The sequence below is a fragment of the Aureococcus anophagefferens genome (genome assembly GCF_000186865.1).
Source record: "Aureococcus anophagefferens unplaced genomic scaffold AURANscaffold_2, whole genome shotgun sequence".
In the NCBI taxonomy this organism is placed as follows: domain Eukaryota; class Pelagophyceae; order Pelagomonadales; family Pelagomonadaceae; genus Aureococcus; species Aureococcus anophagefferens.
The window spans coordinates 2,607,386-2,618,248 of record NW_008705562.1 but is presented as its reverse complement, the minus strand read 5'-3'; the positions used below and the strand labels follow the sequence as shown (position 1 = coordinate 2,618,248).

At 72.9% G+C, this 10,863-nt stretch overlaps 3 protein-coding genes across 3 annotated transcripts; 1 reads left to right on the top strand and 2 right to left on the bottom strand.

Moving 5' to 3' along the window:
• Window positions 1-2,749: 2,749 nt before the first annotated feature.
• AURANDRAFT_19538 (hypothetical protein) lies at window positions 2,750-3,829 on the bottom strand (the record flags this gene model as incomplete). Its single annotated transcript, XM_009034899.1, has 1 exon — window positions 2,750-3,829. A coding segment is annotated over one exon (1,080 nt), but the record flags the coding sequence as incomplete, so codon positions are not given.
• Window positions 3,830-8,193: 4,364 nt separating this feature from the next.
• AURANDRAFT_59844 (hypothetical protein) lies at window positions 8,194-8,988 on the bottom strand (the record flags this gene model as incomplete). Its single annotated transcript, XM_009034898.1, has 1 exon — window positions 8,194-8,988. The coding sequence occupies one exon, from the start codon at window positions 8,966-8,968 to the stop codon at window positions 8,234-8,236; it is 735 nt and encodes a 244-aa protein (XP_009033146.1).
• A 366-nt stretch (window positions 8,989-9,354) lies between these two features.
• On the top strand, window positions 9,355-9,615 carry AURANDRAFT_7527 (hypothetical protein; the record flags this gene model as incomplete). The annotated part of the gene is made up of 1 exon (XM_009034631.1): window positions 9,355-9,615. A coding segment is annotated over one exon (261 nt), but the record flags the coding sequence as incomplete, so codon positions are not given.
• Window positions 9,616-10,863: the final 1,248 nt, after the last annotated feature.

Sequence of the window (10,863 nt, the reverse complement as noted above, 5' to 3'; positions counted from 1 at the left end):
CGGACGCCGCCGTCGCGCCCGCCGGGAGCGCGTACTCCGCCGCGACGGCCGCGGCGTCGTCCGAGAGCGTCAGCACGTTGGACCCCCAGCCCTTGTGGCCCTGCTCGCGGAAGGCGGCGATGCGCACGGCGGCGGCGTCCTCCGGGCAGCCCGTCGGCGCGGCCGTCGGCTCGCCGGGGCAGAAGTCGCACGTGCGGTCGCAGAGGCCCTCGAGCGCGCCGCCGGGCGCAAAGGTCGCGTCCAAGCAGCTCCAGCCGCTCTGGGAGAGCCACGTCGCGCAGACCTTGCCGCCGTAGATGTGGTCCGCGTAGTCCATGCACGACGGGGTCGGGATGGGCGTCGGCGCGGCCGATGGCTCGTGCGTCGTCGGCGCGGGCGACGCCGGCGGTCGCGGCGCGGGCGTCGGCACGAGCGTCGCGTCTTCGAGGCGGCGGACTTCGTAGGCGCGGGCGGCCGCGGCCACGAGGAGCAGGCGCAGGCCTCCCATCGTCTTTGGCTTCCTGGAGATGTCCATGCTCGCGATCGGCAGCTGATTGGCGGGGCTGCTCCGAGAGCCTCGGCATCACCTTCGGCTTCGCGAGCTCCTGTGGCAAGCGCTCGGTCGTCGCAGCGAGTCGACTTCTACGGCCACTCGCTCGACGCACACGCGACTGCGCCCCTGTATCGTCCATCGCAGAACGCTGCGTTCGCATCGCTAACCGTGCACGTCGCTCGCGCGCGCTCGCCCGGAACCGCTCGCGCGACCGCCAACGCACACGCAAGCGAGACCATGAGCGACTTCGGCCCGGCCGTGCCGCCGAACTTCAAGCACCGCGCGGCGGCGTCGTCGGCGCCGAAGAAGGTCACGAACACGGACAGCGACCTGCGCGGCTTCGAGGCGAGCGTGCTCCAGGCCGCGACGCCGCCGCGGCAGATGGCCGGCAACGCCACGGGCACGAAGGTCAAGGCGGCGACGGAGGTCCGCGAGATGCCCGAGCCCGGCCCGCCCCTCGGCACGCTGCCCGCGGGCACGGACGTCGTCGTCGTGATGCGCATGGGGCCCGCGGTGCAGATCGCCATGCCCATCTGCGGCTTCATCGACACCGCCGCGCTGGACGAGTAAGCCGGTCGTTTCCTAGAGTCGCTCGTTACTACAGGCCGAGGTTTCGTCGCAGCGCGGCCGCCGCGTCGGAATTCGACTCGCCGTCGCCCTGGCGGACCTCCTCCTTCGGCGCGGCGGGCTTCGGCGGCGGCGCGGGCTTCGGCGGCGGCGCGGCGGGCTTCGGCGGCGGCGCGGCGGGCCGGGGCGCGGGGCCGGCGGGCCGGGGCCGCCGCGCGGGCGGCGCGGCCGCCGGCTCCTCGGCCTGGCCGCGCTTGCGCCAGCCGTCCTTGAAGGACGACGTCATGCCGAACGTCGACCGGCTCGCGAGGCCGACCCAGCCCGACTCCTCCTCCGCCGGCCGCGCCGGCGCCGGCCCGCCCATGGCCGCGTCGAGGCTGCCCTGCAGCTTCTGGCCGTAGCGCTTCAGCACGTCCGCGTCCGTCTGGTCCCTCCCGAGGCGGACCTTCGGCCGCGACTCCCCGCGGCCGCCGCCGTAGGCGCCGCCGCGGCCCCCGCGGCCCTTGCCCCGGCCGCGGCGCGGCGCGCGCCGCGCGGCGGCGGCGGCGGAGCGCAGGAACGCGTCGGGCTCGACGCCGCCGGTGAGCTCGGCGACGGAGCCCCAGCGCTCGCGGACGACGTCCTCCAGGCTCCGGCCGCCGGACTGCGCCGCCTCCATGGCGCGGCGCAGGGCGCTGGCGCGGTACTGCAGGCCGCCGTCGCCCGACGCGCTCGTCGGCGCCGTCGCGGGCGCGGCGGCGCCCATGGTCTTCAGGCCGGGCACCAGCCGATTGCCGTTCTCGTTGTAGTCGCCGCCCTCGTCGTCTTCGGCGGCGAGCAAGTCGCCGGAGAAGACGAGGCCCGCGAGGATCGGGCCCGTCGCGGCCATCGCGTTGAGCAGCTCGCAGAGCTCGAGCTGCAGCTTATGTTCAATGCGCCTGCATCGAGCCAGCCTTGCTTCCCGCTTGCCGCAGCCCGCGCGCAACGCGAGACAAAACAGCTTTGGGGCTGCCTGCGCTCGGTCTCACCGCGCGCTGATCGGCCATGATCTTCCACGTCAAGTTCGGCGAGGCGACGATGGCGCCGGCGATCTTCAACGGCGACTGCGAGGCGGCGATCCTGCTCGACTACATCCGCAAGCGCGTCGTCAAGGACACGGAGGCCTACGCCCGCGAGAAGGACGCGGCGATCCGCGCGCAGCAGGAGGCGACGGCCGAGGAGCTGGCGAGCGTGCGGCCCCAGGCCGAGGCCGAGGAGCCCGCCGAGGGCGTCGCCGAGCGCCTCGCGGAGCTCGAGAAGGCGGAGGCGCTCGGCGCGGCGCAGTCCGAGGCGCTCATGGCGGGCGTGGGCCTCTTCAAGGGCCTCCAGGAGGTGGACCTCCAGGACGACACGGGCAAGAACCTGGAGCTGAACAAGACGCCCAAGGTCAACGCCAAGGACGTGCTCCTCCACAGACAGACCTACGTCGCGGTCCGCGTCGGCGCGCCGGACAAGCCGCCGGCGGACGACGGCGCCGAGGACGCGCCGCCGGCGGAGGACGCCGAGGCCATCGTCCCGCTCACCTTCGCGCTCCCCGCGCCCGAGGCCGACGAGCCCCCGCCGCCGACGGGGAAGAAGTAAAGCATCGCCGCGCCGCCCCGCGCGACGCGATCGGACGATCGCGCAGCGGCCTTACGCGGACCCGTGCCACGCGCCCGCGGTGTAGAACTCGTCGTGCGCGCGGCCCTCGGCGGCGTACCAGGCGACGAAGCGGGCGAGGCCGTCCTCGATGCCGACCGCGGCCTCCCAGCCGAGGAGCGCCTTGGCCTTGGACGCGTCCGCGTAGGTCACGGGCACGTCCGACGGGCTCGCGCCGCCGTCGACGATCATAGCAGCCTTGCCGAGGCTCGCCTCGATGGCGGCGACGTAGTCCCTGAGCCAGACCGGGTCCTCGCGGCCGAGGTTGAAGACGTCGGGCAGCGGCTCGCCGTGGCACGCGTCGTCGACGTAGCGCGCGTCCAGGTTCGGCGGCGCGCGGTATTTCAGCGCCGCGAGGACGCCGCGGACCGTGTCGTCGACGTAGGTGAAGTCGCGCGCCATGGCGCCGCCGTTGTAGACGGTCAGCGGCTCGCCGACGTCGATGGACCGCGCGAAGATGTACGCGGACATGTCCGGCCGGCCCCAGGGGCCGTAGACCGTGAAGAAGCGGAGGCCCGTGGACCGCAGGCCCGCGGACGTGTGGTAGGCGTAGGCCACGAGCTCGTCGGCCTTCTTCGTGGCGCCGTAGAGGCTCGACGGCTGCTCGACGGCGTCCGTCTCGGCAAAGGGGACCTTCGCGTTGGACCCGTAGACCGACGACGACGACGCGTAGACGACGTAGGGCTTGAGCGGCGCGGCGGCGGCGGCCTCGAAGAGCGCGACGAAGCAGTCGACGTTGTTCGCCGCGTAGGACCCGGGGCTCGTGTCGCGGAAGCGGACGCCCGGCTGGCCCGCGAGGTGGACGACGTGCGTGAACGCCCGCGCCTCGAAGAGCCGGTCGAGGGCGCCGCGGTCGCAGACGTCGACGGCCTGGACCTCGACGCCCGTCGCCGCGAGCACGTTCGCCGCGCGCGCGCGCTTGAGCGCCGCCGAGTAGTACATGTTGAAGTCGTCGATGGCGACGACGTCCTCGGGCCGCGTCCCGGGCCAGGCCGCGCCGAACGCGGCCGGATCGACGAGCGCCTCGACGACGTGGGAGCCGATGAAGCCCGCCGCGCCCGTGACGAGGACGCGCGTGTCCGCGAGCGACTCGTCGGAGTCCGTGGACCAGCCGTCGCCCGCGAGGTAGACCGACGGCACGGCCGCGGCCGCCGCGGCACCGCCCGACGCGACGAAGTTCGACGCGGCGAGCTTCGCGGCGGGCGACGTCGTCGACGCGGCCCAGAAGCTCGCCGCGTCGACCTTCGCCGCGTCGAACTTCGCCGCGTCGGGCGCCGCCTTGTCGATCGCCGCCTTGTCGAGGCCGTAGACGTCGAAGAGGTCGTCGAGGAAGGCGAACTTGTCCGCGTCCGGGTCCGAGCCCCGGATGCAGTTCACGACGAAGGGGCACGCCGCGCCGAGGTTCGAGTTGACCTGCTGCAGGTCCGCGGGCACGTCCGCGGACGCGTCCTTGCAGGCGCCGCGGTCCGCGTCCGCGTCCGCGCTCCACCTGGACGCGCCGAAGCAGGCGGCGTCGCGCGCGGCGTCGAAGGCGTCCGCGTGGAGCGCGTAGGTCACGGCGCACTGGTCGCTCACCTCCCAGTCGTCGGGCACGGCGTCGAGCGCGAGCGGCGCGCAGTTGTAGTCCGCCGCGGCCGTCGCCATGAAGGCGGCGTCGCTGGCGATGGTCGACCCCGTGGAGGCGAGCACGCGCTCCACGAGCGCGGCGCCCCGCGACCCCGCGCGGAGGTCGACGAGGAACGCGCCCAGATTCAGGCACTGCGCTAAAACCTCCGGGTCCGCCGGGCAGCTGTGGTCCGCGGGCACGGCGTCGGCGCAGACGTCGCCCGCGTAGGTCGGCAGGGAGAAGACGAGGGGCGCGCCGCCCGCGCGCTCGAGGAACGCCTCGAGCGGCGTCGCCGTGTCCACGAAGACCGCGTCCGCGTCGGTCCAGAGCGCGTACTCGCAGCCCTCGTCCTGGGCGGCCTTCAGCGCGCAGTACTTCGTCACGGCCATGGTGTAGTCCAGGCCGTCGCGGCCGCTCACCGTGGCGTAGTCGCCGCAGCCCCGCGACATGTCCTCGAGCGACGAGCCGAGGCGGACGACGACGTCGTAGCCGTGGCGCGCCGCGTAGGCGCGCTTGAGCGGGAGCGTGTACTCCTCGGACATGGTCGTGTACTCGTCGCCGTAGGCCGCGTGGACGACGCACATCTTCGGCGACGCCGCGGACGCATCGGGAGACGCCGCGGACGCATCGGGAGACGCCGCGGAAGCATCGTTCCCATCCGTCTTGGCGAGGGCCGGCGTCGCGGCGTACTGGCCCGAGCTGCCGGCGACGGCGACGACGCCGAGCGCCGCGCAGCCGCCGCTCCAGGCGAGCCAGCGCCTGCGCTTCGGGGCAGCCACCAGAGGCTGCGTCTCATCCATCATCACGCTGGTCCCTATGGAACTTGCAGCACCTTCGAGATATTGAGGTATGCTTCCCTGCAGCAGCAACCCAAGACGCCTCGTGGCTCTCGTCTGTGTCAGCAAGCAGCTCCCGTCGGCAGCGCGCCGCTGCTCCCGACGCGTAGCAACCGCCTGTGTCAGCACGGCTCGTGCAGCGCGCCAGCGCGTAGCACGCAGCTCCTGCGGCGGGCACGCATGGCACCGATCAAACGCTGCGTCGTCCTGCTGCCCGCCGCCGCGGGCCTCCTCCAACGCCGCGCGGTCTCGACGCGACTGCCGACGCTGCGCGCGCGCTTCGGCGACCTCGACGCCGCCGAGCCCGTGAGCCTCGGCGCGGCCGTGGACTGGGACGACGTCGAGGGCGCGCGGTTCCTCGCGAAGCGCGCGGCGGCGGCGGCGTCGCAGCAGAGCGACGACCCGCTGCTGCTGCTCATCCCCGTCGCGATCGTCGGCTTCCTGTTCCTCGCGGCGACGGTCGTGACCGTGGACGTCGACGACGACACGCCGCCGCCGCCCCAGGCGACGTACCCGAGGCTCGCGGACTGGCTCGGCGAGGCGACGCCGCGGCGGCGGCCCGAGCCCGTCGCCGCGGCGTTCGAGCTCGCGCCCGTCGTCACGGCGCGCGAGCTCTTCGCCGCGACGCTCTTCCAGTGGCGCGTCTTCGAGTTCGAGACGGGCGGCTTCCCGACGGGGTTCCAGCGCGGCGACGGCGACGGCGCGGCCGTCGAGCTGCTGCGGGCGCTCGTGTCCTACTGGACGACGGGCCTGCCGAACGCGCGGCGCTACGAGGCGCGGGCCACGGACGAGTTCGCCGCGGGGGCCGACGCGTCGCCCCGCGGCGCGCCGGCGCCGCGGCCCTTCCCCGACGCCTCGGGCCGCGCGGCGCCGCGGGAGACCGTCGTGCGGACCTGCGCGGAGTTCGCCGACGGCTACGGCCTGTCCGTCGTCGCCCGGGCCGACGACGGCGAGTGCCTCGGTTTGATCTCGCTGCGGCTCCGGCGGTTGCCGCCGGCGGACGCGCTCTGGCCCGCGCGCGACGCGGACCCGCGCGCGCGCGCGCCCGCGGCGGAGCCGTCGGCCGAGCCCTACCGGCTCGTGGGCTACATCACGGGCCTCGCGGTGGCCAGCGTGAGCCGGCGCAAGGGCGTCGCGTCGGCGCTCGTGGACTACTGCGAGCGCAAGGCCGCGGCCTGGGGCGCGGCGGGCATGTGCTTGCACGTGAACCGGCTCAACGCGCCCGCGCTCCGCTTCTACGACACGTGCGGCTTCACGATCGTCCCGGACTGGATCGGATTCAACAACCAGCGGTTCCTCCTGTACCGCCCCTTCGACGGCGCCCCGGAGATCCCGCCGGCGCCGGCGGGCGACGAGCTGCCGGCGGTGGGCGACGAGCTGCCGGCGGTGGGCGAGGAGCTACCGACGCTGGACTCCGCACGAGTAAGCGTCTAGCGTTCTCGTGGGACGCGCGTCGCCGGCAGCCCGCGGTCCGCGTACCAGCGCTCCCACTCCGGCACGACCCCGATCGCGCCGTAGAGCCGGTCCGTCGGGCCCCGGTACGCGGCCGCCAGGAGCTCGAGCGCCGCGGGCGAGAGCGCGGACGGGGCCTTGGTCCGCCGGCGGAAGACGTCCGCGTACGTCGCCGGCGGCTCCAGCCCGACGAACCGGAAGACGGCGCCGTAGCCGCCGGCGAAGAGGCGCTCGGCGACGGCGACGTGGAGGTCGAAGCCCGCGAGCGCTTCGACCTGCTCGTGGTAGAGCCCGCGGCGGACGACGTCGTAGGGGTCGCGCGTGCCGTTGCGCGCGAGCTCGTCGCGCGCGAGGACCTCGAGCGGCCGGCCCCGGAGGACCCTCCGCGACTTCGCGCCCGCCGCCATCATGCCGTGCTGGCTCCGCGCGCGCTGGATGGGCTCGCGCAGCACGAGGACGAGGCGGAGGCCCGGCGCCAGCGCGGCCAAGCCCGCGACCTCGGCCGGCGCGCCGGCGCCGTAGAAGCTAAAGGCCGGGTCGTCGAAGCCCCGCGGGCGCGCGGCGGCGCAGGCCCTGGTCGCGCGGTCGTGGACGGTGCGCCAGCGCGGCTCGGGGCCGCTGCGCGCGTGGGAGAAGAAGTGGACCTCGTGGGGGCCGACGCAGGCGCCGTGGGCCCGCAGCAGCTCCGCCAGCGCCGTCGTGCCGCCCTTTTGCACGCCGGCGATGCCAAAGTCCAAGGTGGTGTTGCTGGCGAGCGCCAGCGCGGCGGCCGGCAGCAATCGATGCATTCCATCGAGGTTGTGGTGCTTCAATGACAGGTAAACACCCTGGGGTTGACCAAGTGGAAAAACTCGAGCTGTGACGACCTGGTGCGCCTGAAAATCAGAAGTGGCAGCGCCCCGCGACCCGCCCACGCGCCGCGCCGACGCGCTCCCGCCGCCGCAGCACGCCCGCCGTCCGCCCGCCCGACGCGGTCGGCGACCCCGCGCATCCGCCATGCCGAAGAAGAAGGACCTGAGCATGTACCCCGGCCACGAGAAGGACTACGAGCCCGACTCCTACGAGACGCAGGGCATGGCCGTCAAGCTCAAGGAGCACGACGAGGAGCTGAAGAAGTACAAGACCTACACCTACCCCTGCGAGTCCCACAAGGTCTGGTGCTGCGGCGGCTCGCAGGACCTCGACGAGGAGCCCGAGATCGCCGCGCTCTACCCCTACACGCTCGCGTCGGAGGCCCAGCGCCGGGACCCGGCGACGACGCGCTTCGACTGGAAGAACGGCGGCTGCTGCTCGAAGAAGGGCGTCTTCCGCGTCGTCATTTTGGACCGCGAGGAGGAGATGTCGACGGAGATCGCGCGGAAGATGATGCCCACGCTCTGCGAGGAGTGCTGCCAGCTCGCGGTCTACGAGCGCATCTTCCGCGAGATCCTCTCGACGCAGACCGCGGACCAGATGGAGCAGGAGTACGACAAGCAGATGGAGGCCCTCGCGAAGAAGGAGAAGCTCAAGGGCGGCAAGAAGAAGAAGTGAGTTCCGGGGGAGTTAATCGTCGAACGGAGCTTATGGACAAAAACGGGGGGCACCCTAGGGGCTCTTGGACCGCGTCGGGTACTCGCGCTCCCAGGCCTCGAGCACGCGGCGCATCTTCGCGTTGAGGCGCACGCAGGGGCGCTTGAGCTGGCAGGCGGCGAAGGCGGTCTGCCAGTCCGGGAAGAGGCCCGCCTTGGCGAGGCAGGCGCACATGACCGTCGTCGACCGGCCCCGGCCGTGCGCGCAGTGCACGAGCACGGGCCCCTTGGCGCGCTCGGCGACGCAGAAGCGCGCGGCCTCCTCGACGAGCGCCGGCGACGGCGGCGCGCCGTCCCAGAGGCGCACGAGCTTGTAGGCGTCGGTCATTTCCATGCACCGCTCGGGCAGCTCGCAGGTGAGGTCCAAACACCCGGCCCAGCGGTCGGGCCGGCCCGGCGCCTTGTCCGCGTAGCGCCCGCCGAGCCACCAGCCCCCGGCGACCTCCGTCGCCTCGGGGATGCCGTGGCCCGTGCCGAGCACCGTGTGGATCTTCGTGTAGAGCCACGTCGGCACCACGAAGCCCGCCCAGACCGCGTAGTACGGCAGCGGGCTCCTCCCGGTCCGGTGGTCCTTGCCGAGCAGAAACGTGCCCCGGTCGGCGATGAAGAGGGCGCTGATGATGAGGTTCGTCACGGCGACGACGACGAGCGGGTAGCGCGCGTAGGAGGTGTTGGGTGTTAGTGCCAGGGCGGCGGAGGCGACGGCCGTCAAACCGACATACTTCAGGACGACGCCGTGCACGGCGCCCATGGTTCGAGGTCGAGAGTTTTTTGGGTTGCGGAATAGGTCCCGACGGCTTGTTTGCAGAACTGGTGGCGCGCAGGAGCACGGCGGGGAGCGCCGCGCGATCTCCGCGCGGCGAAAACTTTTGTTGAACTCTTGTTGAATGCTCTGGCCAGCTCTAGACTGAGTGTGTGACGATGAAGCCGACCACTGTGCTCCTATGCTGCCTCGCGGCGACGGCCTCGGCCCTCCAGCTGCGGCCGAAGGCGCCGCCGAAGGCGCAGCTCCGCGCCGCGGCGCCGAAAAGCGCCGCGACCCGCGCCCCGGAGGTCGCCGCGCTCGCCGCGGCGACGACCTTGCTGCCGCTGGCGGCGCACGCCGAGGTCGCGGGCTGGGTCCAGCCCCTGTCCGACGTGCTCGACCCGGCGCTCTTCTTCATCCAGTTCATCATGCTGCTGCGCGTCATCATCTCCTGGTACCCGGAGACGGATCTGAACGACATGCCGTGGCGCATCGTCACGTGGCCGACGGAGCCCGTGCTCAAGCTCACGCGCGCGGTCGTGCCGCCGTCCTTCGGCGTCGACGTGTCGCCCATCGTCTGGATCGCCGTCGCGAGCTTCTCGCGCGAGCTCCTCCTCGGCCAGCAGGGCGTCCTCATCCTCATGATGCAGCGGGGCTAGGCCTAAGCGCGTTACCCCGCCACCCAGGCCGCGACGAGGTCCGCGGCGTCGTCGGCGACGTCCGCGAGCATGAGGTCGTGGGGCGCGCCGGGGAGCGTCGTCGGGTCCGCGCGGAGGAACGCGCCCGTCTCGCGGACCGCGACGTCGTCGACGACGCGGTCCGCGCCGCAGCCGACGACGAGCGCCTTGGGCGCGGCCTTCGTCCACGCGCCCGCGGCGTCGACGGGCCAGCGCGGCAGGGACTCGGTGTAGTCCCGGAGGTCCAGGCCCGTCGCGCCGTCGGCCTTGAACCGCGCCGCGTACCGCGCCGCCGCGTCGCCGTCGAGCTCGCCGTTGAAGAAGATCGCGTTCGCGTCGTCCGGGTTCGTGCCCGCCGTCTTCAGCGCGAAGGCCCGCGTGATCAGCCAGGCCTCCCCGAGCGACCGGAAGAGCACGCGGCGCACGCCGGGGCCGTTGCCCGACGGCGGCACGCTGCAGAGGAGCGCGAGTCCCGCGGCGTCGAGGCCCTCATTAACGGCGTCGAGGATCACCGGCCCGCCGAAGGAGTGCGCCACGAGGTGCGGCGGCCGCTCCAGGCCGAGCGCCGCGATCGCCTCCCCGAGGTCGGCCGCGTGCTGCGAGAGCTTCACCGCTTTGTCGTACGGCGACGCGGACGTGCCGCGCAGCGACAGCGCGTGCGCGGCGATGCCGTGCGTCCCCGCGAAGCGCGGCAGCCACTTCTCGGCCCAGCACCAGGCGCCGTGGAACGTGCCGTGCACGAAGACGCAGGTCGGCGGCGGCGGCGCGAAGGGGTTGCGTTTTGCTGGCTCGCAGGACAGCCACTGCATCCGTTGGCCGTCCTTGAGCGTCACGACGCGCTCGGAGACCGGCGGCGCGAGCGCTGCGGCGGTCGCGAGCGTAAATGCACGGAGCGCAACCATGCTCTTCAGTGCCTCTGCCAAGGCGAAGCTGAAGGGACCTTGAGTCGTCAAGTTGGCGCTGTGAAACAGAGTATCATCTAGGGCAGTCCACGATAACAACCCTCCGCCGGGACCCGGTTTGGCTGACCGTGAGGTAGATGTTGGCTGGCTGGCTGGCTGGCCAATGAGAGCCACCCATTTCTTCAATGTAGACGTTGCATGTGCAAATCTTGCGATTTTCGCGCGGGAATCATGTCAAAATCTAGTTAGGCGCCCGGAGTGGCCGCCGGGGGTGACGGAAGCGCGAGCGCCGACGCGCGTGGCCGGCGGCCAGCCGGTCGCC